This window comes from Diceros bicornis, chromosome 26 (genome assembly GCF_020826845.1).
Source record: "Diceros bicornis minor isolate mBicDic1 chromosome 26, mDicBic1.mat.cur, whole genome shotgun sequence".
Lineage (NCBI taxonomy): Eukaryota > Metazoa > Chordata > Mammalia > Perissodactyla > Rhinocerotidae > Diceros > Diceros bicornis.
In genome coordinates, this window is record NC_080765.1 from 9010980 (window position 1) to 9038856 (window position 27877).

The 27877-nt window shown below is 56.2% G+C and overlaps 1 protein-coding gene across 2 annotated transcripts in view; it reads right to left on the bottom strand.

Moving 5' to 3' along the window:
- The window catches only part of GRID2IP (Grid2 interacting protein), a 31834-nt gene extending 4410 nt beyond the window's left edge, over positions 1-27424 (bottom strand). Inside the window, exons 1-14 of one of the 2 annotated variants that reach the window (XM_058569318.1) lie at positions 27011-27424; positions 21456-21610; positions 13006-13254; positions 12689-12774; positions 9949-10018; positions 9353-9447; positions 8859-9042; positions 6178-6332; positions 5048-5188; positions 4693-4790; positions 4397-4514; positions 3324-3679; positions 2277-2693; positions 292-379 (exon numbers count right to left, since the gene is read on the bottom strand). In XM_058569318.1, the coding sequence (XP_058425301.1) occupies positions 292-379; positions 2277-2693; positions 3324-3679; positions 4397-4514; positions 4693-4790; positions 5048-5188; positions 6178-6332; positions 8859-9042; positions 9353-9447; positions 9949-10018; positions 12689-12774; positions 13006-13254; positions 21456-21610; positions 27011-27424 (2626 nt within the window). Of the gene's footprint in view, positions 1-291; positions 380-2276; positions 2694-3323; positions 3680-4396; positions 4515-4692; positions 4791-5047; positions 5192-6177; positions 6333-8858; positions 9043-9352; positions 9448-9948; positions 10019-12688; positions 12775-13005; positions 13255-21455; positions 21611-27010 lie in introns of both variants that reach the window. The other variant, XM_058569317.1, reaches the window with a different exon arrangement.
- Positions 27425-27877: the final 453 nt, after the last annotated feature.

Consider the following 27877-nt stretch of genomic DNA (forward strand, 5'->3'; position numbering starts at 1 on the left):
ACATTACCCAGCCTCCCTGTGCTTCCTCATCAGGAAGTTGTGGTGATCACAGTTCCTACCTCAGAGTTGTCACAGGGTTAATTTAGAAACCAGGGTGTCCGGCATTTGGTTGGCATGCAATAAATGCCAGTTATTATTATTATCTCCATTTTGAGGTGGGGAAACTGAGGCTCTGAGAAGTTAAATGACTTAGGGACAAATGGCACTCAGTGCAGACCTCAGGGACCCTAAGCCCTGGGCTGTCATGGAGCATCTGGTGTCTGGATTTCCCCAGGGACCTCAGCTACTCACTAGCAGGTTTCTGGGTACCAAAGTGGAGCTCCAGGTCGAGGTATTTCACCATGTCGCTCAACTTGTCATAGTCAGAGTCCTCCCCGAGCTGCGAGGATGGAGGGGAGGTCAGAGTGAGGAGTAATGCTGGCAGCTGGACCGCTGTCCCCCACCCCCCATCCTCTAAGGGCTGCCCTGGGAGCTCCAGGAGGGAGAGCCCCCATCAGCCCCCGGGATAAACCCCGGGGCAGGAGGAGACTGCAGGAGAAGCGAAATCATCCAAGTTATCAGGTGGTGAGCTGGCTCCTCTCAACATCACACTTACACCTGGAACACTGCACGCAGAAGCCAGCAAGTTGTGCTGGGGCTGGGGATAAAGGGGCTGTAAGGGCCTGGAGCCAACCAAGGGGCTTAAGGAGGTGGCCGAGGGGTCTGGCCCTGTTTTGACGTGTCCTTTGCAGGGAGTGAGTTCACCAGAGCTGCCCTAGGTTCCTGATGCTGAGGGAACGGAAGCAGGGAAATGCCAGGGGCTAAAAGCTGGACAGGTGTCTGTGACGAATGGTCTGGATGATAGGTGACATTCTGGAAGGGCCATATGCGGCTTGGACAGGGAGTGAGGATGGAGTGGTTGCCAAGAAGGAGATCCCAAAGGGAGGGCAGGCACAGAAACAAAGTCTCATAACATGGTGACACGGCAGGGACCTGGCACAGATGTGGACTTGGCTAGATGCATGACCTGTGTCCCTGTGTCCACCTTCAGTAACCAGTGGAAGGACCACTCTGCAGAGCAAGGCTTAAAGACCCAGCTGAGGCTGGTAGGAGTGAGGTCTCCAGGGGACTCAGCAGGTCCCTGTTTGTGGCTTTGTCCTGTTGAGCATTTTCATCAGCAACATAAAAAGGTTCCCTGGAGATATGGGCTGACGCCAACTTGGCTGGGAAGGCAGGAGACAGAACCAGGACCCAGGAAATGGCAATGGGAAGAAATGAGAAGCATGCCCCAACAGAGAGTGGCTACATGTGAGGGCATGATATTGGTCCCAAGAAGATGAAGGGACTAGGGTTGAGGATGATGGTGGGCATAAGCACTGAGATGGGGCAGCCCCAGAAGCTGAAGGGATCCCAGGCTGTATTGAAAGGAGTATGATGGCCAATTCAAAGGAGGTGAGAATGGTGTTCTCTCCTCTGAGCTGGTTAAGTCCCATTGGGGGGTCTGTTTGAGACCTGCCCTTTGACAGAAACATGGCCACCGGACTATGAGGCTAAAAACCACATTCTAAGGGAATGACCTAAAGAACAGGGATGAGGTGAACTTTGCTCATCTGACAGGCTGGTCGGTGTGTGGATAAGAAAGTATTTTCTCTGCCTGATTTCAAAAAACAGGACAGGAAGCAGGGCATGGAATCTTAGGGAGACAAGATGTCAGAGAAATACAAGGAGGGCTGGTTAAAACTGTCCAGTGAGGAAAGGGACGCCTGGACAGATAGTGAGTTCCCCATCACTGAAGGCGTTCAAGTATATATTGGCAGTGTTGTTTGGGAAGAAATTCAAGCATCTAGTGAAAAGGTAGAGGCTAGTGTGCAGGGGTTTGGACCAGCTGCCCTTTTAAGAATCCTTCAGTCTTGGCTCCTGTGAATGAACTGCTCATACTAGACTGTCCAACAGTTTGAGGGCCCGTGATTCTCTAACCAGATGTCCTTCTCTTGGCTCTAAGAGCCTAAGGGAACAAGTCAGATCTCAAGAGTGAGGTTCCTTTAGTGCCATTCCTGGGGGTCCCCATTGTGTCACTGGCTTAGGGACACAGACTGGGCTTCGAGGCGTGCATCGACTACCAAGGGTGGACGTGTCCTTGGGCTGGGCCTCCATTCATCTTCTGTTCAGTGTGGGGAGGACGAGGGGACATTCCAGCTGATGATGGAAGAGGCTTGGAGATGGGTCTTGTCTTCAATGCTGCTGCCCCAGACTACCCTCCCCTGGTGCAGGGCACCCCTGGGCCCCGGGTCACCTACCTGACCCCAGATGGTGCCTTCCGAGTTCTCCACCTGCTCCCACCGCAGGCGCTTGACGCTCATATGGCTGGTCTCGCTGCGGCGGTGGCCCAGGCCCCGGGACAGCATGGGGGGTGCACAGGGCACAGGTGGGGGCAGGGGCGGCGGGGGTGGTGGAGGGACTGGGTGGCTGAGTTGGGTGAGGGGCTTTGCCAGTGCCTGAGTGGGGCCCCGGGGACCGTCAGGGGTGCGGGAGCTGGGCTTGGGGTCGTGGAAGGGCAGGGGTGGTGGTGGTGGGGGGCTGAGCGGGGGCGGGGGGATGTGGTCAGAGATGGAGGAGTATGTCAGGGAGCTGCCTTCCTCACTGCTGCTGATGCATTCGCTGGCGCTGCTCCGCTCGTTGGTTACAAAGCTGCCCTGGTCATCGTGGAAGCTCATCTGGTGGGGGCAGAGCAAGGCAGGGGGAGGGCCAGGCTGGGCCCAGGGAGACTGGAGCATGGGGCAAGGTGAGGGAGAGTGGGATAGCCTGGGGCAGGGGCTGGGATAGCCTGGGGACAAGGATAGGATAGTCTGGTGGGTTAGCCTGAGGCTGTGGGTGGGATGGCCTGACAGTGTGTAGGGTAGCCTGGGACAAGGAACGGGGTAACCTGAGACAGGGTATATGGGGTAGGCTTGGGTAAGTGGTCTCAGAGCTTGAGTCAAAGGATGAGATAGCTTGAGCCAGGGAGTGAGGCAGCCTGGGACAGACTCTAGGGTGGACTAGGGCAGGGAGAGGGGTAGCCTGGGGCAGATTCTAGGGTAGACAGGGGAAGAGTGGGGTAGCCTGGGGCAGTTTTTAGGATGGACTAGGGCAGGGAGTGGGGTAGCCTGGGACAGATTCTAGGTGGACAGGGGAAGAGTGGGGTAGCCTGGGGGAGTTTCTAGGATGGACTAGGGCAGGGAGAGGGGTAGCCTGGGGCAGATCCCAAGGGCAGCAGGCCTCTTGCAGGAGCCCGGGGACACTGTTCCCCTACAGAGCCCCATGTCATACTTGGCCCCCTCCCCCTCCACGTCTGCCTGCCTGCTCACCTCCTCATAGTCGTTCTCGGGGCTCAGGAAATCATCCACGATGGTGACCCGGGGGCCCAGCTGCTCACTCAGCACATCCAGGAAGCGGTCAGTATCCTGGCTTCGCACGGGGCGGGAGAAGGTGAAGAGCTTCCTGCGGCTAGGTGGGCGGGCAGGGTCCGGGCTGGGGGGGCTGTCAGAGCGCATGGGCCCAGGGCTGGGCTGCGGGGATGGCGCCCTGCTGCTGTCCAGGCTGGCGTAGGGGTGGGACTCAGAGCTGCTGGGGGAGGCCGGGCCCCCTGAGCACAGTGGGTAGTAGCAGGGGGAAGAGAGGAGCTGCTCACTGGGCCATGAGATGCTGGATGAGGTCCTGGGCCCTGGGGTGGGAGATGGAGCGTGAGGACCCCTCTTCGGTCAGTACCTGGGGCCCAGGTGCAGGCTGGAGGGGAGGGGCCCAGGTCAGGCTGGCTCTGTGTCCCTGAGCACCTCCTTTTCCCTCTCTGGACCCTGCACAGGAAGACCTTGTATGACCCTGCCTCCACAGGCTCTTCCCTGAGAGTGACCAAAGGCCAGAGTGCAGGGGGAGCCCTGCTTAGCCCCAGGACAGGCCAGACTCCAGCTCATCTTGGAAGGGACACAGGGATGTCCAAGGGTCATGAGGCACCTCCCACACCCAGCACCCTTGGCTCACAGGAGCACTGCCCAGGGGTCCTGCCTTCTGAACTGCAGAGAAACCATCAAGCGTGTCCTGTGAGCAACCATCTTCCCAGCTGTGCCATTCACAGACCAACACGTGCACGTAATAGTTTATCCAACAGCTCCATGCTAACTTGGGGACTCCTTTGGGGCAGCCGTCTGTTTTTCTAGATCCACAGTGGGAGTAAGGATCAGGGGGGACATACAAGGGGCCAGGACAACCCTGACCTTGACGGCCCCATGGAGGCTGCTTGGGTTTCCCACAACTCAGTCCTGGGGCCATGGAGCAAAGAGGGGGCTCCAGGTGTATGCCTGGAGGTGGGGGCAGCACCAGCCAGCCAGCCAGGAGGACAGAGGCCAGTGCTGCCCTCAGGAGCCAGGGCTGGCTGAGCCCTCACCTGCTGTGCCTGCCGAGCTGGGTACTGGTGGGGAGGCACGGGATCTGGATGTGGTCCCCATCTTCCCTTTGAAGCTGCTGCTCAGTCGGGACTCAAGCTCCGCATAGACGGCTGACATCTGTGGGGAGGGGAGGCAGGAGTGGGTCCAGCCTGCTCTCACCTCCCCCACATGGTCCTAACATGTCTGAGAGGCCAGGCCTGGGTGGTCTGGGAGGCAGGGGTCTGCCCCAGCCCCATGGGCCACCCATTCCCAGCTCCCCACTGACACCACCAGGAGGGTAGAGAGAGGGTCTCACCATCTTGGGGTTGGGGGTCTCGGGGAGGGATGTGCCATCACCAGCCTGGCGCTCGCCTGGGATCAGAGGAAGAGGCATCTCGGGGCAGTCACTGGGACCTGTCAGGGAATCAGGAGGGCCAAGTCCGCCACAGCGAGGGGTCTAGTGACTGCTTCTGAGCTCTAAGGCTCAGGCCTCAGCCCCGACCCAGCGCGGAGCCTTGGAGAAAACCAGCAAGCCCTGCAGCCCCCAGGAGGGCCACCACTCAGCCCATTCCCAAGGATTTCTCATCTCACCAAGCCCACTTTGCAGGTGGGAAAATTGAGCCCTGGTGGCACTCTCCCACCCACTCCAGGCTTTGGGTCGATAGCCTTACCACAGCCGAGGCTGGCCTCCAGGCCCTGGGACCGGAGGCTGCGGCGGCACATGGAGGAGGCCCTGAGGGAACTCCGTGGCTGGGGCTCAGGCGCCGGCTCGGGTTCCGGCTCGGGCTCCAGGTCCAGCTCGGGCTCTGGCTCTGCTGTGGGACATGACAGGGAGATAGGCGCCTTGTCCTCTTAGCCAGACAAGGAGCCTCCAAACACAGGGATACAGGGAGGGTGAGGGCAGCAGCCATCTGCACCCATCTGTGACCCCCAGCCCTGCTTGGCTCCAGGACAGCTCTCAAGGGGAAGCCTGAGGTGAGAAACCCGGTGCCAGGAGCAGAGGGAGCACAGGGGTGGTGCTGGCCTGAGGTCGGAGGCCGGGTGGAGATGGCCACAGCCCACCCCACAGGGCCACTTCTCATGACAAGAGCTTAGGATCCTGTGATTCCAAGGTCTCAACACCCAGTCACTGCTGCCCACAGGGGCTTGCAGGGTGAAATGGAAGGTTCCAGGTCTAGGCAGATGTGTGGGACATCTGCTGCCCAGCCTGCACCCTGAGCTTCTTGCTAAAACCCTCACCCCTCTCCCAACAAACTGTGGGTCCCCAGGAGTAGGGACAGTGGGCACACAGGGGCCAGCACGTAGATCTGCAGACTGTGAATAGCGGCTGCAGAGTGCCTAGAACAAACACACAGGCTTGGCACGCTTTCGATTCCCAGGGCCTAGATGATGAAGCTCATGGTGTCGTATGCACACTGTAATGGGTGGCAGGAGCAGGAAGCTGAGGCTGCGTGTGGTCTGGCAGGCCCTTGTGTGTATCTGTGTGCAGCAGGGCCCACCAGACAGGTGTGACCTGGCTGGGTGCTCACAATCCGGGTCTGTAAACAGTGACCACATGAACTTCTTGATCTGTGTCACACTTTCCGGGGTGCAAAGCATAGCCACTGAGCTCACCCCCATTTTGTGGGTGAGAAACCAGAGACCCCAGGCATGGTACCAGCCTGGGTGTGTTGGACATGTATCTGCATGGCACATGGGCACATCTGTATGTTGGAGGGGCGGGTTGGCTGTAATACCTCACAGGTGAGAACAGGTGTGTGGCTCTTCACCTGGTGGGCTGGGCAGGGGAGGGGCTGCTTACCTATCATGGCCGTGTAGCCCAGGAAGCATGCAATCTTCTCCTGGCAGAGCTCCTGCTCCTCGTAAGTCAGCAGCTGGTAGATGAACTGCCAGAGGACCTGCTTGGCAGGTGTGTCCAGCACAGGGTACACATCAACGATGAGAGTGTCGATGTTCCTGCAGGAGGGTGCAGGAGCAAGGGGCTCATCATAGGGGGTGGGGTGTGGGTGGACAAGGGGGGGCACTTCCAGGCCACAGAATTTGGGCTCAGGCCCTGTCCCCACCCTCACAAGACAGAGAGGCGGGCAGAATGGCAGCCTGTGGAGACAGGCCACCCCAATTCAAATCCCGCCTCTGCCACTTACCAGCCAAGTGACATTTCTCAAGTTATTTAATTGCCCTGTGCCTCACTTTCCTCATCTGTAAAATGGGGATAAAAATAACATCTACCACACAGAGCTGTTGTGAAGATTAAAATACATACAGTGTATTGGGAAGGCTGACTCACTACATCAGGAATTGGCAAACAATGGCCTGTAGGCCAAAATCTGGCCTGCCACCTGTTTTTGTAGAGAAAGTTTTATTGGAACACGGCTGTGCCAATTTGTTTATATATTGTCTACGGCTGTTTTCAGGCTACCACAGCAGAGTTAGATAGTTTCAGCAGAGACTATATGGCCTGCAAAGCCCAAAATATTTACTATCTGGCCCTTCATAGAAATAGTTTGCTGATTTCTGCATTATGTGGACAAAACAAAACTGGACCCTCACATAACACCACATAAAGATGAAATCTAGGTGGATAAAAGACCAAAGTGTGAAAGGTAAAGTTACAAAATTAATAGAAAATAATACAGGAGAATATCTTTTGACCTACAGGCAGGGAAGGACTTCTTAAACAAAAGTTTAAAGCCAAAGCCACGAGGCCCAAAATGTATTGGATTTGATTATATAAAATCAAGGATGTCTGTTCAAAGAAGCACAACTTGGACACATTCATATTAGATATAACAGAAGTAATAAAAGAAGTAAAAAATGGGAGAAGATATTTACAATGTCCAAAATCAATAAGGTTTCAGTATCTAAAATATAGAGGGATCTCCTGCAAATCAACAAAGACAAAAACCTCAATAAAACAAAAATGGACCAAGGGTCTGAACAGGTAATTTATAGAAAAGGAAACAGAAAAAGTTAATAAGGTTATGAAAAGATGTTTAAAATAATTAGTAGTTAAAAATCCAAATTAAAATAACAAGATGTCACTTTACGGCTAAAAAAGACTAGCAAAAATAAAAAGCTGGATAGTCCCAAATGTTGGCGAGGACATGGGAATGAGGGAGCCCAGGTGCTGCCGGTGGGAAACAGTGCTCTGGGAAGCAATTTAGCACCAGCTAGTCAAATTCAGTAAACAAAAATCTTAATATCCAGCAATTCTGCTCTTAGATATAAATGTCAAATGAACTGTACATAGCTCCACAGGGAAATGAGCACAACAAAATTTGTCACAGTGTTACTGTGGAGGCGACCCAGTGTCCATCACCAGGAAGCTAAGTAGGTAAGACACGGTGGCTGTGATCCATGGGAGTTTGGCTGCAGTTATAAACAATGTATTAAATGTACACAGAGCAAAGTGGACAGATCTAAACACACAGCACTTGGTGAAAAAAAGTCAGGTGCGGAATGCAATATATAGCACAATGATGTAAAATAAAAATACATCACAGGACATAGCAGTGCCTACTTTTCAAGGACACCTTTCAACAGAAGGATGCCCATTAAGCTCATCAGATTGGGATACTTGGCGTAGGGAGGGAAATGGGAGAGGGAGGGAGACTGAAAGGGAAGGAAAGGGGAAAGCAGCCCAAGTGTCCATCAACTGGTGAACAGATAAGCAAACTGTGGTCTAGCCACACAATGAAATATTATTGGGCCATAAAAAAGGAATGAAGTAGATGCTATAACTTGGGTGAACTTTGAAAATATTATGCTAAGTGGAAAAAGCCAGACATAAACGTCCACATTTATGGAAATCTATAGAAAGTAGATTAGCTGTTGTGTAAGGTTGGGCGCAGCAGAGAAGGGAGGTGGGTGATATGAAAGGGTGCGGGTTTCTTTTTGATGTGACGAAAATGTTCTACAATTGAGTGTGGTGATGGTTGCACATATTTGCGAATATAATACAAACCAGTGCATTGTACACTTAAATGGCTGAATTGTATGGTACGTAAATTATATCTTAATAAAACTGTTTAAATAAAAAAAGAAAAAGGAATGAACAAGTGAGGGGCTTTGCACAGACCATGATAATGACCCTATGGACCAAGGAGTGTGATAAATACAGCCTGCTGTTGCTGCCATGGTGCAAAAACAAAGACACCAGACCACCCCCCAATCAGGGCCTGGCCGGTGGCGAGGGAGCATAGGCAAGGGTCTTATGAGGGTCCCACCAACAACGCTGCAGGTGGTCACTTATGCTTCACTCGCCTAGGTCACGTGGCCAGGAGGTTTCAGAGTCAGGGTTTGTTGTAGAGCAGCCCGACTGCCCCCCTTCCTGGGGCCTCTGGTTCCAACTGCTGCCTCCTTTGAGCCTCCCCCAGGAAAAGGGGGCTGAGGACGCTCAGGCAGGAAGACCCAGATGGTGAGTCTGGACAGGATTGGGGGCCCACCCGGGGCAGGTCCCCACCACCACTCTGGCCCAGCCACCTGTGTTGGAAGAAGCTCTCAAGGGCCCGGCAGACCCCGTAGCGCTCAGGAGGTGTGAGCAGGTGCTCCAGCTGCTGGCTGAAAGTCCTCCCCTGCACCCGGATGCTGGACGGCAGGATCTCCGCCACCCACTGGAGGGAGGTGAGTGCCGACGACGGGTTGGGGGAATCCAAAGAATCAGAGTCTGCCGGAGCCACAGGCATGAGAGGCACAGGTGACCCAGCGTCCCCAGGTCAGGTGCAATTTCCCTGGCAGCTGGGGGCAGGGGGCCTCCTGAGCTGGGGTGAGCACCACGCATTGGGAGGCACACGTGCTGCCCGCAGCTGGGGACAGGGATGGAGGGAAAGCCCCGGGCAGGGTCCCTGAGGCCACCTCATTGGGTGCTACGGCATCACCTGAGGAGGGAGGCTGCAGGTTTAGGGGAAAAGCAGAGTCCTCTGCAGATGTGTAAATCCCACACATGGCAGGAAGCCAAGTGGCAGTGGGGGTCTCACCGCTGGCAAATGGGGCGAGGCCCTCCTCCACCACCAGTGTGGGCATTGCACCACTGCCCTGCAGCATGGACACCACCTTGTCATGGGAGCAGTTCCTGTCAAGAAGAGATGGCCCAGGAGGGCCTGACCAGGATGAGCCCTGTCCACTGCCACCCGCCAGACCTCCCTGTCCTGTCCATAGAGGCCACACAGCTAGACCACAGCAGGGCCAGGAGCAGAAGCCAAGGTCCTGCCTCTCCTGCTCATTAATCTTCACAGAAGAAGCTTCAAACCCAGGGCCAGCTGGACACTTCTGGGTACAGAAGGGGTCATGCCCACGTCACCCCTAGGAAGGGCTCCCCCTTAAGAGCAAGACACAGAGGGTCTACCCCACTCTGTGTCCCCAACGTGGAGCTGGGGTGTTTTCTCATTGGAAGGATGAATTGACATCCTGGCTAGGATGGGAGGATAGATTCAACAGTTTCCACAGGAAGAGGACCAGACCCTGGGAACCAACTGGTCAGAGGAGACCAGGACCATGGCCTGGGTGTCCCAAGAGGCAGAAATCTTGGGGGACAGTTCGTCACCAAGCTCTGATGTCCCCAATAGCCTCTGACCTCATGTCCAGTCCGTTAAGGAAGAGAATCCGGTCGCCCGACTTGAGGGAAGCATTATCAGCCGGGCTCCCTGGAAGCAAGAAGAGAGGGCATGCTAGTGAGCCGGGCAGCGCCAGCCTCGCTCTGCGAGCCTGATGCCACTCTCCTGTTTCACAGGTGGGAAATGGGATGGGTGGCAGAGGAGAGCCAAATTCAGGTCAGCAGTCCTCACATTAGACCCAGCACCTCTCTGCCCTCGCTGCTCTAAGCAGGAAGTGATCCCCTGGAGGGGTGGGAATGCTGGGGGCTCATTCCTTCCTGCAAAAACCACAAGAAAGTCAGCCCTGAGCTGTTGGAGAAGAGCAGAAATGAGGAACGTCTCGAGAGCAGTGTGTCTGCAGCATCTGCCCACCTGCTGAGGACCCCACTCCATACACTGTCCTCGGCCCTGCAGATAAAGGCCCACATCGTAGATTCCTCTGTGCCTTTGTCACCAGGAGAAAATGCATCTCCTTAGAGGGAGGCAGTGTCCTCCTTCAGGCTGGGAAACATGGTGTATTAGTCATGTTTTTTATGCTCTGACATCTTGGGGCCTTGCGGACGCTGGAAGGACTGTCCCTCCCAGGGTTAGCCACTGCCTAGAGAGACTAAATGACAGGTCTGCAAGCGTGCCTTTCACACGCAAACCAACCTCCTCCACTATGGGGCTCTCACCCCCTGGGCCACTGTTCCCTTGCCCTCATCACCCGGGGCCAGGCACCAGACAACTAGGGACAGCCCCTCTGCCCCAGAGCCCTCTGAACTTATTCAAACTAACCATTCTAAACCTACTTAGCCGGCTCACCCTGCCTTGCTCATTCCTTCCTGCAAAAACCACAAGAAAGGCTCTTGTCCAGGTTTTCCCCTCACTCCCTCTGCCTCCTGACCAACCCTGGTGCTTCCCCACGTGGCCCTGTGTGGCGTGGGTACCCCCTCTTCTTGGGAACTGTGAGTAACAAACTGTCTTTTGCGTGGCAGTCATCCCCTGATCTGCTGGCCTCACCATACCTGAATAATAAAATCTGCATTTTAAACTCATGGGAGCAGCTAATTTTCACTCTTTGCCTTGACGGCCTTGAAGGTCAGACCTAACCCCGTACGTAATACCCGGGGAAGGGGGTGCTGGGAAGTTTGCTCCTGTGGGTATAGATTTTTTTCTCTTTCTGCCTCTTTTGCTAGTCATCACTCTAAATTGGATTTGGAAGTAAGTGGGGGGAAATGATACATATCTAAATAAAATATGCTCTCAGGTTGTGAGAAGTTCTCTCTTGAGGCTGTGGGGATTTTCAGGAAGGAAGAGGAATGATCAGGGAAGACTTCCTGAGGGTGAGGGGGGACTGAACAGGGAGGGAGGGTCATGGTTGTGACGAAGCCAACTGGGCCTGCCTGGAGGCTTGGGCCAGCCTGGGGTGGGAGGGCAGAGGGGTTGGGGCAGGGGATTAGAGATCATTGGTCAGGAGTCAGGAGACCCTAGGTTCTGGTCCTTGATTTGCCAAGCCTCTCTAGGCCTCAGTTTCCCCATCTGGAAAAGCTCCCATTGGAGCATCCATTTGGCTTCTGATGACAAGGAAGGAGTGGGGTTGCCGGCCTGGAGGCCAGGTTGGGGAGAATAGCACTCCTGGATTCTAACATGGCCCTAGGCCAGGTATCTCTGGCTACACATGTGGGAGAGGTGGGGAGGCGGGGTGGTGATGGCAGCACAGTTGAAGTGACACATCCCAAAAGGAGAGAGTAATCATCTCTAAAGGAAGCTCCCTAGAGGGCAGCCTTGGGCCTTTCCCCTACAATAGTGTGTCACTCCAGTTTAGTGATGCACAAATCCAAGAACTGGACAACGTCCGTCATCAGGATTAGGTCTCAGAATGATCCCATGGCTGGAACGATGAGGCAAAGGCACTGAGGCACTTTCCCAGGGATCACAAATCCGTGCACTGGAGATGTGAGACGCAGAAGGGTAGACAGGACTCAGCACCGGCAGGGGCACCTATGGGGGTGTGTCTCCAGGACCATCATGCTCAGGTGCTGGCAGGGGATGGGTGCAGGTGACCCAGCCCTGCGGGGTGTTACAGGGAGGGGAGAGTTCAATTCTGCACCAGGAGACATTTCTGCCCCACGGAGACCTGCTACAATGGAGTGGGCTGCCTCAGCAAGGAATGAGTTTCTTCCCTCCACCCCCTCACTCCCACTGGAGGGGTGGGAAGGAGGAATTCCTGCACTGAGAACGCTCTGCCTTCGTCAAGATGCCACCATTCCAGGAGCAAGAAGGGGCAGGCTGCGTGGGAGGAGGAGGGGAGTGAGGGTTGGAGGGGGGGGCTGGATAATGGGCAGAGGCCCTGAGGCCCTGCTGCCTCTATGAGCCTGGCCCGCCCAGCAAGTGCCCAGTTCACAGTGGACACTTGGCACGGGGAATGTTGTTTGGGGGACAGCCTGGGTAGGCGCCAGCTTTGTCCCGGCTGCCCCAGTGTCCTGGGAAGTGCCCCCAGCCCTTCCTGTGGACATAGAAAAGGCTTGGATGGAGAACTTGGCACACTTGGCTCAGAGGTGACCCTGAACTTGGAGGGCGTTTGCCCCAACTGGGGCAGATGGAGGATTTGGATCTGCTGCTCTGGACACTCAGAGGACACAGGCTCATGAGGTTGGTACCTAGGGGGGAGGGGGTTATTGAGCAGCGGCCTAACAGGCTTCACCACCAACCCATCCTGGACAACCGCCCACCCCTCACCAGGAAGGACACACTCGATCCAGACAGGCCCATGGCCGCGCAGCGTGAAGCCAAAGCTCTTGTTGCCCTTGTAGACTCGGACCGTCCTGGGGAGAAAGAAGGGGCCGGGTGGGAGGCGGGCAGCGTGCCCTGCCCTGGGGAGAGGAGGGCTGGGTGCGCAGGAGAGAGAGTTGTCCCGTGTCCCGCTCCCCTTAACCTCTTCTGCCCCCAGCCCTGAGACGTCCACGCCCCGCCTCCGTCTGTCCTCTGTCCAGGTCTCCAGCCCCGAGCCCACCGACCGGGAGGCGTCCGCTGCCGTGCCCGCACGCCCGGGGTACCTGCGCGCGCCCCCCGGGCCGGCGCGCCCGCCCAGCAGCGAGGCGGCCTTGCGCGGGGGCGGCTCGTCGGGGCGGCGCGGGGCGGCGCTGGCGCGCGTGGACACCAGGAGGCGCTCGGGCCGTTCCTCGCTGCGGCTCCGGCGCAGCCGCTGCGCGCCCTGCCCCCGCCGAGCGCGGCACAGCTTGCCCAGCAGACCCTGCGACACCACTTCGTCGAAGCGCGCCCGGTGCTTCTTGGGGATGAAGATCCTGTCGGCGAAGACGGCAGAGTCGGGGTGCGCCCCCTGACTGCGTCCCGATCGCGGCAAACTGCGGCCCAAAGGCGCCTCCTCGTGGGCTCCGCCCTTGGCTCTCCCGCGCCTACCCAGGGGTGGCGGAGGAATCAGCAGCCCGCACCCCAGTCTCCCCCTCAGCGCCTAGACTTGCACCCCAACCAGCCCAGGCCTCACAAGGACCATGGCGCCCCGCTCGAGAGAGATACGTTTCGACCGTCCCCATTACTCTGCCCTTGGGAGGCCTGAGTGCCCCCAAAGCCGGTCCCGTTCCTCCACCTGTCTCTATCCTCCATCTGTGGCCTCCCCCCACGCCACTCATCTCATATTCTTGCACCAGGCCAAGGCCCAGCCAGGGATCCCCACCACCCACCCTCTCCCGGCCTGATTCCTGGCAACTCTGCTGGAGAAAACTGAAGCCACAATCCACCCAGTCAGACTTCCCCCAGACCCTCCTGACACTCCCAGGCTTCCTGCTTCTCTGGCCAGCCCTCTCTACAGCTGCCTACTCGGGATGGGCCAGGACCACCACGTCCAGTCCCACCTCCACGCTTTCTCAGGCTGTGGCCCTGTCCAGTACACTCTCTGCTTCCTTAGCTAAACTGAGCTCCCCCTTCAACACCCAACATTGGCCTTCCTTGGGTTTAGTCCTACATGTTTTAGGAAGTCCCTGCTATCTGTGCCAGCCAGGCCCTGGGCTTCAAAGCTGAAGGCACTGTGGTTCCTGCTTTCAAAGGAGTCACCCTGGAAGAGGGTGACTGAAAGGCAGGGGGGCTCGCATGGTCCCCTGTGCCAGGTCCACACCCCGGATGATTCCTTGATAGCTGTGGGTCTGTGAGGCTGGAAGCTCTCTGAGGGCTGAATCTGTAGCTCAGCTTGGAGCCACAGTGAGCAGCCAGGGCTTGATACATGGGAGGGACTCAGTGACTCAGTAAATGGGTCTACTGCCGGTGGCCCAACCATATCTCTGAGTAATGGCAGCAGTTATCACCGTGTTGGACTCCCCAGTCCATGGCAGAGGATCTGGCAGAGGGTCACAGAGGATCTGTAACTTTTCAGGGTTACACCGCTGGCCCTTGGCACAGCTGGGATAGAAGCCCAGCCGCTGGGCCTCAGCACTGTGGCAGGGCTCTGCTGAGGGCCCCTGAAGTTCTGGTTGATAGCAAGGCCTCCCTGGCTGCATCCCAAGGCTCCCTTCCCTGTTCTCTGTACTAGGAGCCAGCGCCAACGGCACGGTGGGGAGGCGGGGAGGGGAGCAGTGGCCTTGCAGCCAGCTGAAATTCAACCCCTCTGATGCTGCCCAGTGGTCACCACTCAGTTCCCCCTGACCTCTGGGGGTAGGATTAATAAGGCCAGGCAGGCAGAATAAGCTGCCTGGTGGAAAGGAAGGGATATGGATCCTCGGTGAGGGGGGTGCATCGGGCCCTGCCCCCCAGTGAGCTCTGCTCCAGGCGACCATGAGGCCAGAACGACTGGCCTGCTCAAATCTGCCAGGAGCATCCTAGCCTGATATGCTCATCCTTGCCCACCTGCAGTGATTCCCGAAAATCTAGAGCCTCAGCCTCATTCCCCAGATGGTCACTCAAGGTCTCCGGAGCCTGACACCTCCATCTGCCTGGCCTGCACATTCCCCATACCCTTCTGGACCCACCACATGCCTCATGCTCAGGCAAGGGAGGGATGACAAGCCGGAAACTGTCCACTTCATACTTTGGGCTCCAGCCCTAGGCTCCAGAAGGCATCAGCCCCTCACCCCCAGCCCCTGGGTCCAACTTGGGCAGGGGCCAGGTGACCATCCCAGCTCCACCCCCAGCAGCAATTAGCAAAAGTCTTGCGCCCCCCTCCCCAGGGTGTGAATGAGGGTAAGTCACCAACTGCACAGGTGGGAGAAGATGGGGTGGCCCTTTCCGTGCTTGGCATCCTTAGGGCTGAGCCAGACGCCCTTCCTGGCTCCATGCAGCTCTGTCTGGCAGCCCAGCCCTGGGTCTGCTAACCCAGCCCAGCCAGGCGCAGTGGGGCCTCATGGACCACTGAGGGGACCACTGCCCCTCTGACCCTGTCAACCTGGCTGTGGCTGCCCCAGGACTCCCAGGTCCCTGCTATGCCAACAGGCTTCTCTGAGGCCATAGGACTCTTCCGGGACCACATAATGACGTTGCACTCAGGGTCAGTTCTGTTCTCTCTGCCTGGGGGTCAGGTCTAAATCCATCTCCAGATTCCCACCAGGGGCTGCCCGAGGGTCCTCTCTCTCCACCAAATTCCCTGCCTCAGCTCTCTGTCCAGTTCTCTCAGCCGGCCCAGTCATAGTAAGGAAAGAGGGCTTTTCAATCCCAGCCCTTGGTCCTTGACCCTCATCCCGACCCCTAGGGCCACGCGGGGGACTGGGCGCCCAAAGCCGGGAACTCGCCCCCTTGTCCCCTTCCGGTTATGTCCACCATCCCAGCCCCGGGGCCCCAGCCACGCTCGGTGGTTGCCCACCCAGGGCAGGGAAGCCCCTCAGTGACCCAGCCCCACCCCTTTTCAGGTCGGCCGGAGGCGGGTCCGCGGCGCCCAGGGCGCACAGTTCCTGGGGGCGCGGGGCGTGGTGGGGAAACTACCGAAAGTGCCGAGAGAAGCCCTGGTCCTTCCCCATCTGGAGCCGGCGACCGCGGCGCGGCAGGTGCGGGCGAGCAGGGGATGGCGGAGCCCACGAGCGGAACAACGGCGCGGCGACTCCACGCGCCTCTGCCGGACGAGCGCGCGCGGCCCCTCCCGAGCCGGCCCGGCCCACGGCCCCGCGCCCGCCCCTTCTCGGGTGGCCCCGCCCCGCCGGGCCCCGCCCCGCCGGGGAACACTTCGGCTAGCTCCCGGGGAGCTGGGGGCGGTTCAAGGCTGTCATGCAGCCTTCTCTTGGTCCCCTCCGTTAGCCCCTCCCCAGGCGCCTCGCCTCCGACCTTTTGGGCCGCGGCTCCCCAGTGCCCCGCACAGGGGCGAGCCCCCAACGTCTGGCTGCAGCGAAACTGAACCCGACAGTTCGAGAAAGCCCCGACTGCCTTTTGTAGAGCATGGGAAGGCTTTCCGGAGGTGCTGGGCCTCCAGAGCTCAGCAAGAGTGGGCCAGGGAGGGGCAGTCCTCCTACTTACCCGGGGGGAAGCGCCAACGGAGAAGAGGCTAGAGAGGGAGATCTTGAATGCCATCTTCGGCAGCTGAGACTGCACTCTGAGAACAGTGGGGAGCCATGGGAGGGTCTAAGCATTTAAGGGGAGGTAGAGGGACCCCCAGCTGAGACTGCACTCTGAGAACAGTGGGGAGCCATGGGAGGGTCTAAGCATTTAAGGGGAGGTAGAGGGACCCCCAGAGGTTTTGGTACATCAGGGGAGAGGTGATGCCGGGAAGGGAGCGGGGAAGGGATGGGACAAATGGCTAGATTCTAAGAACACAAAGGAAGGAGAGTGTGTGAGATCTGGTGAGTGAGTGGAAGTGAGGAGGGGGCAGCCACACCAGGGCAACTCCCAGATGAGTGTGTGCGTGGGGGGGGTAGTAGAAGGCCTCCCTGAGATGGGCATGTCCTACTGGGAGAGAGGAGGGGAAGAACAGCTAAGAGGAAGAGAGAGAGAGAACAGGAAAGGGGTCTGGACTCTTCCTCTGACTCTGGGCCTGCCACTCCCCGGAAGTCAGAGCAGGAGCAGACCCCAGGGATCCCAGGCCATTGCCATTTCTCACTGATCCGAGTCCTGACCACAGGCCAGAAAGGGTGGTTAGATGCCGGGGAGCCAGCCCAGGGCATCCTGGAGAGGGCTTCTCAGGGGCAACCTCAATGGGGGACATCAGCACAAGGCTCTCTCCTCGCCAGAGGGTGGCCACCCCCCAGACAGGCTGGAACCACAGAGGCAGGAAATCCCAGGGACTGTGCCTCTGTCTCAGTCATTGGGAGGAACATCCTACATGGTCCTGCCTGCGGGTTCCTGCAGCCCGTCACAGGGCGGCCCTTGCAGACCTGACGGCCAGTCTCTGGTACCCTGTTCAGACCATGCTAACCAACACCTCAGCCCCATGTTCTTGGACCCATGAGGCCACCCCCCTGCTGTGATCAATCAGGGCTGCGTTTCTCCCTGGCAGCAGCAGCAGCGGAAAGCCAGAGCCAGTGACCATGCTGGGTCCTCCCCAGGCCTTGTCCTCCCCCTGCCAGGGAGAGAAATGTCTGAAAACGCTCACAGTGAGCACAGCTTCCTGACATCCACAGGGCCACAGCCGTTCCATCATAATAGAGCCATTTCTGGTTGTTTTGTACCAGCTGCAGTGGCCCAGCATCCAGAAACAGGCCTGCCCGAAGGCTATGGAGACTGTCCACGTCGCTGTGGGCAGAGGAGATGTGAGCACAGAGCAAATGCTCAAGCTCAAATCCAGACAAAGCCAGAAGTGCACACACTGCCTTGGGGCCAGGTCCCCTGAGTGCAGTGAAGGCGCCAAAGGGGCCAGCAGCTGGTGCATCTGGCCAGATGACCCAAGGCAGCAGGGGTGGGTGGGGAGGTGCAGGGGTCAGGCAACAGCTGGCCTTTGCTCAAGTGTCTGCCCAGCAGGAGTGTGCTACCAAAGGCAGATCATTCTGGGGCATTAGCTCTCAACTGGGGCGATTTTGCACCCAGGGGACATTTGGCATTGTCTGGAGACAGTTTTGGTTGTCACAAAATGACAAGTGGGAGGGGGGTGTGCTACTGGCATCTAGTGGGTGGAGGCCAGGATGCTGCTAAACATCCTACAACGTACAGGACAGTCCCCAACAGCAGAGAATTATGGGGGCCAAAATGTCAATAGTGCCGTGGTTGAGAAACCTCTCTAGGGACCTTGAGAAAGAGACCTTCCCGAGGGGAAACCCACACTAACTGTGCACATACTCTGCCTGGCGCTTGCACCTACATAGTGTCACAGAATTCTCCCAATATCTGTGTGTTATGGTGTCCCCAACACTTGTCATTAAAGCAGAGGAGGATGAAGGAAGTGCAGATGACCCCTCACGTCCTACTTCTAGATTCTCAACTAATCTCTTTTTGGCTTGCAGTTGGCAGAGTTCATTTATGTGGTTTCCTACCAAGAATCCTGCTGGGAACATGTAGGGATTACCAACCCCTTTTTACAGATAAACTGTAGGGGTCAATTAACCTGCTCAAGGTCACTCAGCTAGTGAGTGGACTTGGGGTTCAAGCTAGGTCTGTTGGGATTCCATATTCCAGCTTCCTCCACCACTTCCGTTGCTTCCCTCCCCAGCGCCGCCCCATTCCCCCACCCCGCCCCTCTCCGTTTTGCATATTTCCTGAAACACCAGCAGACCACAAAACTGACTTTGCTCTCCTGTTCCCTCCTAATCACGTCACACTTTCCAAAATGCCTGGCTTGTCCTAATTAGAAAGTCATTTTACCACTTCATCAAGTGGGGATCCCTTTGGGGATAGACCCAAATTAGGCTCTGAGCCTCAGGATTAACTGCCGGTCATGAAGGAAGACGAGACCCTTTGCTTTCATTGTTGCCACTGACCCAAATCTCCCCCCACGGCAGCGCTGTCCAAGAGAACTTTCTGCAGTGATGCACATGTTCTCGATGTGTGCTGTCCCAGCCACATGTGGCTACTGAGCACTTGAACTGTGGCTAGTGAGACTGGAAAGCTGACTTTAAATTTTATTTAATATTTAGTAAATTTAAATAGCAACACCTGGCTAATGGCTACTGTACTAGATGGCACAACTTCATGGTCTCACTGCCTCTTCCTCTTTCTCCTCAAGCCTTCTGTTTTGGCCACTGGGACCATCCCTCAGAGGCCACACAGTGATTTTCGTGGGTTCCAGCCTTGTCAAGTGCACACAGACAAGCGCAGACACACACACATGCACACACACACATGCACACATACATAATATATGTTCACTAACCCTTTGGCTGCTCAACTTCTCATTTAAATCTTATCTCTCCTCAGTGGGGGGGGGGGGGCCGAGGGCCGCAGCTGTAGCTCTTCCTGGCCCCTCATCTCAGGCAGGGTGGTTCATAGCTGGGCATTGCTGGGTACCCAGTGTTGGGTACCCGTGGGTCTGGGTGGCACTGCCTTCACCTTGGCACTCAGGGGTCCACCTCTGTGGCTAGATGCCTGGCCCCGATGAACTTTCCCTGGAGACTGTCTTCCCACCCCCACTGGACACACCAACAGACCCCACCAGTCACTGTCTGAGCCACAGCCCTGCCACCTTCTGCCTCCTCTGAGGAGCCTGCCCTGATTGCCCCCTGCTGAGCTAGCCCTCAGCTGGCACTCAGCCCTCAGAATCAGAGACAGCTGTGTCTGTGACTCCTCCATGCCTGCTCTGAGCTCTCCGGGGGAGGTGCTGCCTGAGGATCACCACCGCATCCCTAGAACCCAGCACGTGAACCACCGGAGCGTGGGGGTGGGGGTGGGGAGGTGAGGGGATGCCAGGGGGCTGCAGCCAGGCTGCCAGGGTACCCCTCTCCCTGCAGAGCCCAGCTGGGCGCCGCCCCCTCCTCCAGCAGCCTCCCCAATTTTCCTGGCGCACTTGACACGCGCTGACAACAGAGGCTGCTGTTTCATCCTCCCCAGCAGCGCCCCGGGGATGCTGCGGGGACCGGGCATCCCCAAGTGCCTGGGGTTCGCCCTTTCCAGGCTCTAAATCGAGCACGCCCAAAGGGGTGCCTCCTCCACTCTGGCTCTTCCTGACCCGCTGCCGGTCGCTTGGAGACGAGCTGCAGACGGGAAAGGCAGATGTGGGGGCTGTCCCGGGAGGCAGACAGGCTGGCCCGGCAAAGGAAGCCGGGGCGGAAGCCGGGGCAGCACCGACAGGAGATGAGGGGGACCGAGAGGGCCTCCAGCTGAGTCTAGCTGCTAGCAGCCTCGAGACACGCGTGCCAACTTCCCAGGGGACAGCCCGGCCGCCCGCGCCCCTGGCCCGGCCCTGGTGGAGAGGGGCGGGGTGGGGGGCTGCCTATCCATCACCTCCCCAGGGAGCCCTCAGCGCCAGCACAGCATCTCCACTGCAAATTTGGCTCCAGAAATAACTTTTTCTTTTTTTCTCTCCGGATTTTCCCCTCAAGGGGCAGACCCCTAACTCACCCCAGGCAGCTCATGGTGGCCTCTTTCGATGGCCTTCTGTGCTCGGTGGCAGAGCCGAGACGCTGCGCCGGGTTGGGGAGTGGGGGTGGCCAGCCCAGTCCCTGACATTGGCCAGGCCCAGAGGGAGGGGCAGGCTTCGGGGTGAATGGCAGCGAGGGGAGGGGGCGGGCTGAGCCCAGGAAGGGGGAGGGGCGAGATGGGGAGCAGTCTCAGGCCGGGGAGGCAGGGAGGGGAGAGAAAGCCCCGCAGGATCTGCAGGGAACGCATCACTCAGTCCCAGAGAGGGCTTGACCGAAGCTGTGCAGTGCAGGGCAGTGACGCCCCGGCAGGAAAGGGGGGGTGTTTGGGAGATTCCCCAGCCATTTCAGGTGTGGACCCACCAGGAGATTTTTTTTTCTGAAGAATAAACTTAGAGGGTCCAAAGCTGAGCAGAAGAGCAGAAAGTGCACAGCTGACCCGGCTCCTGTTCTTGTGACTGCCTCTCATTTGCTGTGTGACTTTGGGCCAGGCTCTTAACCTCTCTGAGCCTCAGTCTGCGTCTGTGAAAGGAGGATAATAATAGCACTGGGGGGATTTAGCCAGACAGTGTTCCTCCAGGGCCCTGGTGAGATCCTTGGCACACAGGTGGCATAGTCAAAGGGTAGAGAGCACGCACTGTCAGTCGGATGGGAGTATTGGGGTGGACACTGCACAACCTTAGGCTTCCTTGCCTTCACATTGTGCCATTGCTCCGTCTCCATAAGGACTAGGAGTATCTCGGTATCCCGTTGAAGATTTCTACGATCTGGGTTTTGGGATAGAGCAGGGCAGGCTGTGACTTCAGATCAGGAGGTGGGTCCTCTCTGCAGCCTGTCCCAGCCCAGCAGTTAGCAGCCCTCTTCTTCTCACCCAAAGTGATGCCCTGGCACCTGGCAGAGCCAACAGCCGCCCTTCCCAGGGTCACTGGCCCACCCCTGTTCCAGGGCTGACAGAGTGTTGGGGTCCAGTTCAGGAGCAGTCCGCGCAGCATAGTGCCTGAGGTGGCGGTGGGAGAGTGGACACCCCTGAGCGAGACACGCTCTGCCTGCCCATCCCGCCCCAACTGAGGTACCTGAGGTTGTCCAGAAGTGGCCCACGGGCCTCACGGGGCAGCTCCAGGGTGAGCGCCCACACCAGGTTGTCCACCCGCTGCTCGGCCGCGAACTGCTTCAGTGCAGCGAACACCTGCTCCTTGGCAGCCGGCTGGTCCCCCAAGATTTCGTCCACCTGCAAGGAAGTGTCTAGTGAATGACCACAAGGGACCCGGGGCAGGGCACCAGGGAATCACTCACCTTCCCTCCGCAGGATAGCTGACGTGGGAGCACTGCCTGAGCCTGGCTGTGAGCTCTTTACCCAAATCCCACCATTTCAAACCTCAGCACCCCTGTGACCTGGGCATGGTCAGTATCTCCATTTTACATCTAAGGAAACTGAGGCTGATAGAGGGGAAGTGACTTGCCCAAGGTCATGGGGTCAGGATCAAACCCCAAAACAGCCCTTGTGTTACGAATTCTTACGATATTCGTAGTGAATATCATAAGAACCAAAGGAATCAATGCAAGAGCTTAAACATGTACCAGGCGCTCAATAATTGCTAGTTACTATTATTAGAATACTATACTCCCTTCCACTACACTGTTTGCCAAGAGATCCTACAGAGAACATTCTGGCTCCACAAAAGAGCCCTGGAGTGCACACCCAGCCCTGAATTTTGAGTCCCTCAATGCTCCCTAAGGACTTTTGTTTTCTTCGTCTTTGTGTTCAGCCGATAGTAATCAAAGTGCATCCACTCAGAGGGGTCTGTGCGGCCGACAGAAATGGGCATGTGCATAGGCACCAAGCTTCTGGAGGGCAGCTTGGTAAGTGTGGCTAAAACCTAAAAGGGTGCCCATCCTTTTACCCAGTGATCTCCATCTCAGAATGTATCCTAGACTTGTCCTGACACATGAAATGAGTGCATGATGATATATGAGTGAAGAGGCTCACCTCTGCATTGTTCATAATACTGAGATGTTGGAAGCAATGTAAATATCTGACAATATGGGCTAAATAATTGTAGCACATCCATTGGAAGGATAGTTGTAGTTTCTTGGCTATCAGCCAAGAGGGGAGGAAACCCCAAACTAGGTGGGAGGCAAGACCCTGGTGATTACTTTGTAGCTTTGGCCAGTTGGGGGCTCCTGCCCAGGGTTTTGGCTCTTGAAGTAACGATGCAGAGATGCGGGGACAGCAGAGCTTGTTCAGGGCAGTGGCAGAGCCCCCTAGAACACTCTGAGCAGACCCTTCCTGAAGAATGCTTTATGACAGCTGTACTCCTGGTTGCCAATTCTTTCTTGGTTCTAAGCCTGGTTCTCCAGTGCTGATTCTGTGAACCGTCCCTCCCACAGATTCCTTTCCTGCCTAAGTTAGCAGAGCCAACTTCTGTTGTTTTGTAGCCGTTCACTCCATACTCTGCAATGCTGGATATCGTTGATTCTAGGGTGAGCATTTTTTTAATATTTTATCATTGCTGAGATCAGGATGTGTCTTATGGGTAACTGCAATTCCTGTGCATATGTGAATTTGGTTATAGGTGTTCAAATTGTTACTTCCACTGAGTTGTGTGCATTGGCTGGTATTAAATATGTCCAAATAAGTCTACAAGTCCTCTTTCAATAACTACTAAGTTAAATGACAAGAAGGTGATGAGGAAGCATGTGTCATGGGTTAATTGGCACAGATTTTTCTTTCTTAGCAGTAGATAAAACAATGATGCATCTTGCAATGGATGATGTTTTGGATTTGATGCAATGTAATACTATTTGGCCAGTGAGAATGATGCTGTCAATCTTTATTTAAAACCATAAAATGGGGAGTAATGCCTAAGGGGTGTGCGGTTTCTTTTTGGGGTGATTAAAATGTTCTAAAATTGACTGTGGTGATGGTTGAACAACTCTGTGAATATACTAAAAATCATTGAATTGTACACTTTAAATGAGTCAATTGTATGCCGTGTGAATTAGATCTCAATAAAGCTGTTATAAAATACACGGGAAAGTGTTTGTAACAAACAGTCAAGTGTAAAAAGAAGGTTATCAAATGGAATACACAGCATTATATTTTTATTATATATGATTACACATACATTTGTGCATAGGAAATACGCATTAAGTTTTATAGTGATTTGGATTTTTTTTTTTTTAATAATTCAGTGGTTTCTTTTTTTTCCTACCGTGAGCTTATATGATTTATACACTCAGGGAAAGGAATGCACATTATCGTTGTTCCTTTTTTCCTTTATTTTTTACTGTGGCAAGAATGCACATAAGATAAAATTTACCATTGTAAGCATCTTAATGTGTACAATTCAGTGGCATTAAGTACATTCAGATTGTTGTGTAACCATCACCACTATCTAGTTCCAGAACATTTTCATCACCCCGAACAGAAACCCCATAACCATTAAGCAGTCACTCCCCAGTCCCCTCTTCCCCAGCCCCGGGCAACCACTCATCTACTTTTCTGTCTCTATGGATTTGCTTATATTGGATAGTTCATATGAATGGAATAATACAATATGCAGGCTTTTGTGTCCGGCGTGACTTTTTTCATGCAGTGGTTAACTGTTGTCTATCCACACTCCAGGAGAGGCCTTCCTTGTTGGTTGAGGGTCTGGGGGTGTCTCCGGGCACTGACATCCTGAGCTGACCCTGAAGCAGAGCGGGGAGGCTGGGTGGCTGAGTGAGGGTGTGAGTTTGCCATGCATCTCTCTCGGGGCATGCAGGTGCTACTTCAGCCAGAACCAGAGCTGTTCCCCTTTCACCTTCCCTCCGCCTCCAGACTTCTTAACACACTGCCTCCTTCCCCTCCACCTCCACTCTCAGAGGATGAAGAGCCCTCTTCCTGGTCAAGGCCAACCCACCAGGCCACAGACACCCCACCACCTCCCATCCCCACCCTCTCATCCTGACACCTACTTGTCGCTCAGCTCTCAGGTCTTGAAAGTCACCTCCTCGGGGAGCCTTTCCTGAGGTTGTCCATGTGGCCTCATCACTGAACTTGTCCATGTGGCCCCCGTCACTCTCTCATCTCCCCTGTTTATTTCTTCATTTTGCTGATCATTATCTGAAATAGCTTGTTGATTGATTTGTCCACTTCCTCATTGTCTCTTTCCCCACAGGAATGTCAGCCGCATGAGAGCAGACTGCCTGTCCTGCCTGTCCTGTTCACAGCTGTTTCCCCAGTCCTTGCACATCCTAGGTCCCTGATTGATAACTGCTAAATGCATGGATGTCAGTGTCTCTACTGCCTCCTTCCCTTCAGCCTATGGAAATGTGCAAGTCTTTCCCAACCTATAAATAAATAAGTAAATAAAGTCCTCCTTACCCCACAACCCAATCATCCTCTTATTTTTTCTGGCCCAGAGCTGTCTACTCTTGCTATTTCCATACATCTGCCCTTACCCACTACAGTCCGCCCCTACTTGCAGCACTCCGTGACAGGGCTCCGGCCCAGGACCCCAAATGGTGACTCCTACATCTTGATCTTCAGCTCAGAGCTTCCTCCTGAACTTCAGAACTGTGTATCCAACTGCTTCCTAGATGGTTGCGCCAAGGGGTTAAGAAAGGCTTTCCTGAGGTGGTGACCCCATAGAAGCAGGGGGCTTGGAGGACATCCAGTCAGAGGCCACTCTCTGTGCACGTCTGAGTCCTAGCGCATGCACACCACCAGTCCGTGTTACTGTCTGTCTCCTCCATCAGATATGGTGGCCTGGGACCCAGTCCTGAGGTCTTACTCCTGTCCAGCCCCCAGCACAGGGGCTGGCACATACTAGGCATTCAGTGAAGGTTTATGGAACCAAACCAAAAGGCCGCAAGTGGCTGGCAGTTCTCTCGGTGCATTTCCTGCAGTTCCCCTGCTGACCTCTGTTTCCCCCGTGGTGAGTAGGGCAGGCAGCAGCATCAGGCACCCCCTCCTCGTGCACCCACCACACCGAGGAAGGTCAGTGGTTCTGAAATCAAAGTCAGCTGCAGCCTCGACTCAAAGGAGAACATGGCTAGCTGGAAAGACGCTTTATGTAAGAAAGGAAAAAATAGTTGCTCCCTCCTGGGGCCTGTGCCACAGTGCAGTTTTGGTGTCAGCTATTACCCAGATGCTCCCAACCTACATCGAAGCATGAGGCACCATCATGGGACACTAATGGATTTTCTATTAAATATCCGATTCTTCAAGGAGGAAAAACTGGGGCAGGGAGAGTGCTGGTGAGAACCTGGGAGCTGATTGTTGAAAACCAACAGCGGGGCTCCACTTATGCCGTTGATCTTCCTGAGGCAGTCTTTTTTTGGGATTTGCTTTCAGCTTTTGGAGGTGTTTGGTGAGCTCTAACCAGAATCCACCACTTCCCACTCTCCCTTGCCAGAAAATACACCACAGCTGGCCTGGGTAGCCGGTCACATTCCCCTCTTGGCTAGTTGTCACCTTGGCCCTGCTTCCTGGCCAGGTCTGCGTGTCCACCCTGCTGTTCTGAGGGCTCTGACCATGCTCCTTCTGACTCTCCAGGGATTGGATGGAGTCTGGGAGAGGGCTTTGGTTCCATAGCAGGTCATCTGAGATTATAGCAGACACTACTAGTTGTTATGGTCTGAATGTTTGTGTCCCCCCTAAATTCATATGTTGAAAACCTGATGTCCAATATGATGGAATTAGGAGGTAGGGCCTCTGGGAGGTGATTAGGTCATGAGAGAGGGGCCCTCATGAATGGGATTACTGCCCTTGTGAAAGAGACCCCGGAGAGCTCCCTTGCCCCTTCAGCCATGTGAGGACACAACTAGAAGTCTGCAAACTGTGGTGTGTGCAAAGGCACCGAGGTGTTTGATATTTGTTATAACAGCAGAGCCTATTCCAGGGATAGACAGAAAGTCACATCTTTTGAAGAGCTGGACACTGGTGAACTAGGGAGGTCAGAGCTGAATCCTGTGTGTATATGTGAGTGACTGCATGTACCTGGCCGCAGAGGCCGGCCTGCTCAGCGGCATGGGGCTGAAAGGTTCAAGCTGGGGTCTTGTGCAGACAAGGGTCATGCCAGGGTGCATGGTGGAGGTGAGGCTCTGGAAAGGGAGTCAGTTTAGAAGGAGTGAGGACTAGAGCAAGCTTGGGCGCTGGAGGAGGCCAGGTAGGTGGGGATCTGATACCTGGGCAGCGGGCTGGGAGCCATTTCTGCAATAGCCAAACTCCAGCAGGACTTCCCAGCCCCCTAACCACCCAAATCCCCTGGCCAAGCCCTGCCAAGAGCAAGACTGAGCAGTGCCCCTTCCATGGACGACAAGGAAGGGTGTCTGTGATCTCAAATGTCCCAGTCACCAAGCAGATACTGAATTTCTAGGATGTTTGACTTGGCATCCACATGGGGCCTGAGCCCTAGGCAAAGAGAAGCAAGCGTCTGGGCTCCAGGCTATTTTCCGGCTCCCATACTCTGCTCGAGTCTCAGCCAAATGAGACCCGCCCCGACGTGCCCCGCCCCGACTGCCCCGCCCACGCGAGCCTCTCCCCGACTGCCCCGCCCATACAAACCCCGCCCCCAAATGTCCTGCCCGTACGAGCCCCGCCCATGCTCCGCCCACAGGAGTCCCTCTCCGCCCTGCGCCCTACCTTGCGGCTGAACTCCTGGGCCTTGCGCCTGCGTTCTCGGTGCACGGCGACGGGGCGCTTGCGGCCGGCCAGGCGAAGCAGCTCGCGGCCCAGCGAGAGGCCGCGGCCGGAGCGCAGGGGCCGCAGGGCCGTGATCGGGGGCATGGGGCCGGATCCTGCAACAGGGCCGCCGTTGGGGCCCGGGAGCACGCCCAGGCTGGGTGGCACACGCGGGCAGCGCCGGGCCAGGCGCACGAGGCGCTCGCGGCTCAGGCCCCCCACCGCCAGCCCCTCCACCTCCAGGATCTGGTCCCCCGGCCGCAGCCCCCCCGCGTGCGCGCTGCTCCCTTCGGCCACCTCTAGGACGAAGCAGGGGCCCGAGCCGCCCAGGCGGAAGCCGAAGTCCTCAGGCCAGCCCTGGTTGGTGGCCGACATGGCAGCAGTGCCGGTGCTGCTGGAGAGGGCGAGAGACCGCACAGGGGCTTCCTTGTGGCCCTGTTTGCAGGGCCGCATGCCGCTCAAAGGCCATGTGCCAGTAAGGGCCTCTACTTCTCTCTGCCTCCATGTGGAGGGTCAGTTCTTACAATATTATCTGAACTCCTGGATCCAGCTGTGCCTGAAATTCACCAACTTCCATGTGACAAGAGAACTTTCCAATGACGAGCTCACAAATTCCTACTGAGTTTTGTGGGTATTTGCCCTTTGAGTTGTAACACTCTCCTTGACCTCCTTGGGGAAGCATGGTGTGGCTGATTTGGGGTTTCTGGGCTCCTGGCTCTAGGACAGGCTCGTGGGGGAGGTGCCTCTGTCCTCTAAAAGAGGCCAATTGTGTGGGCTGGAGGCGAGGGGAGGATGACAGTTCTGGATGGAACAGTCTGTGTGTGTGTT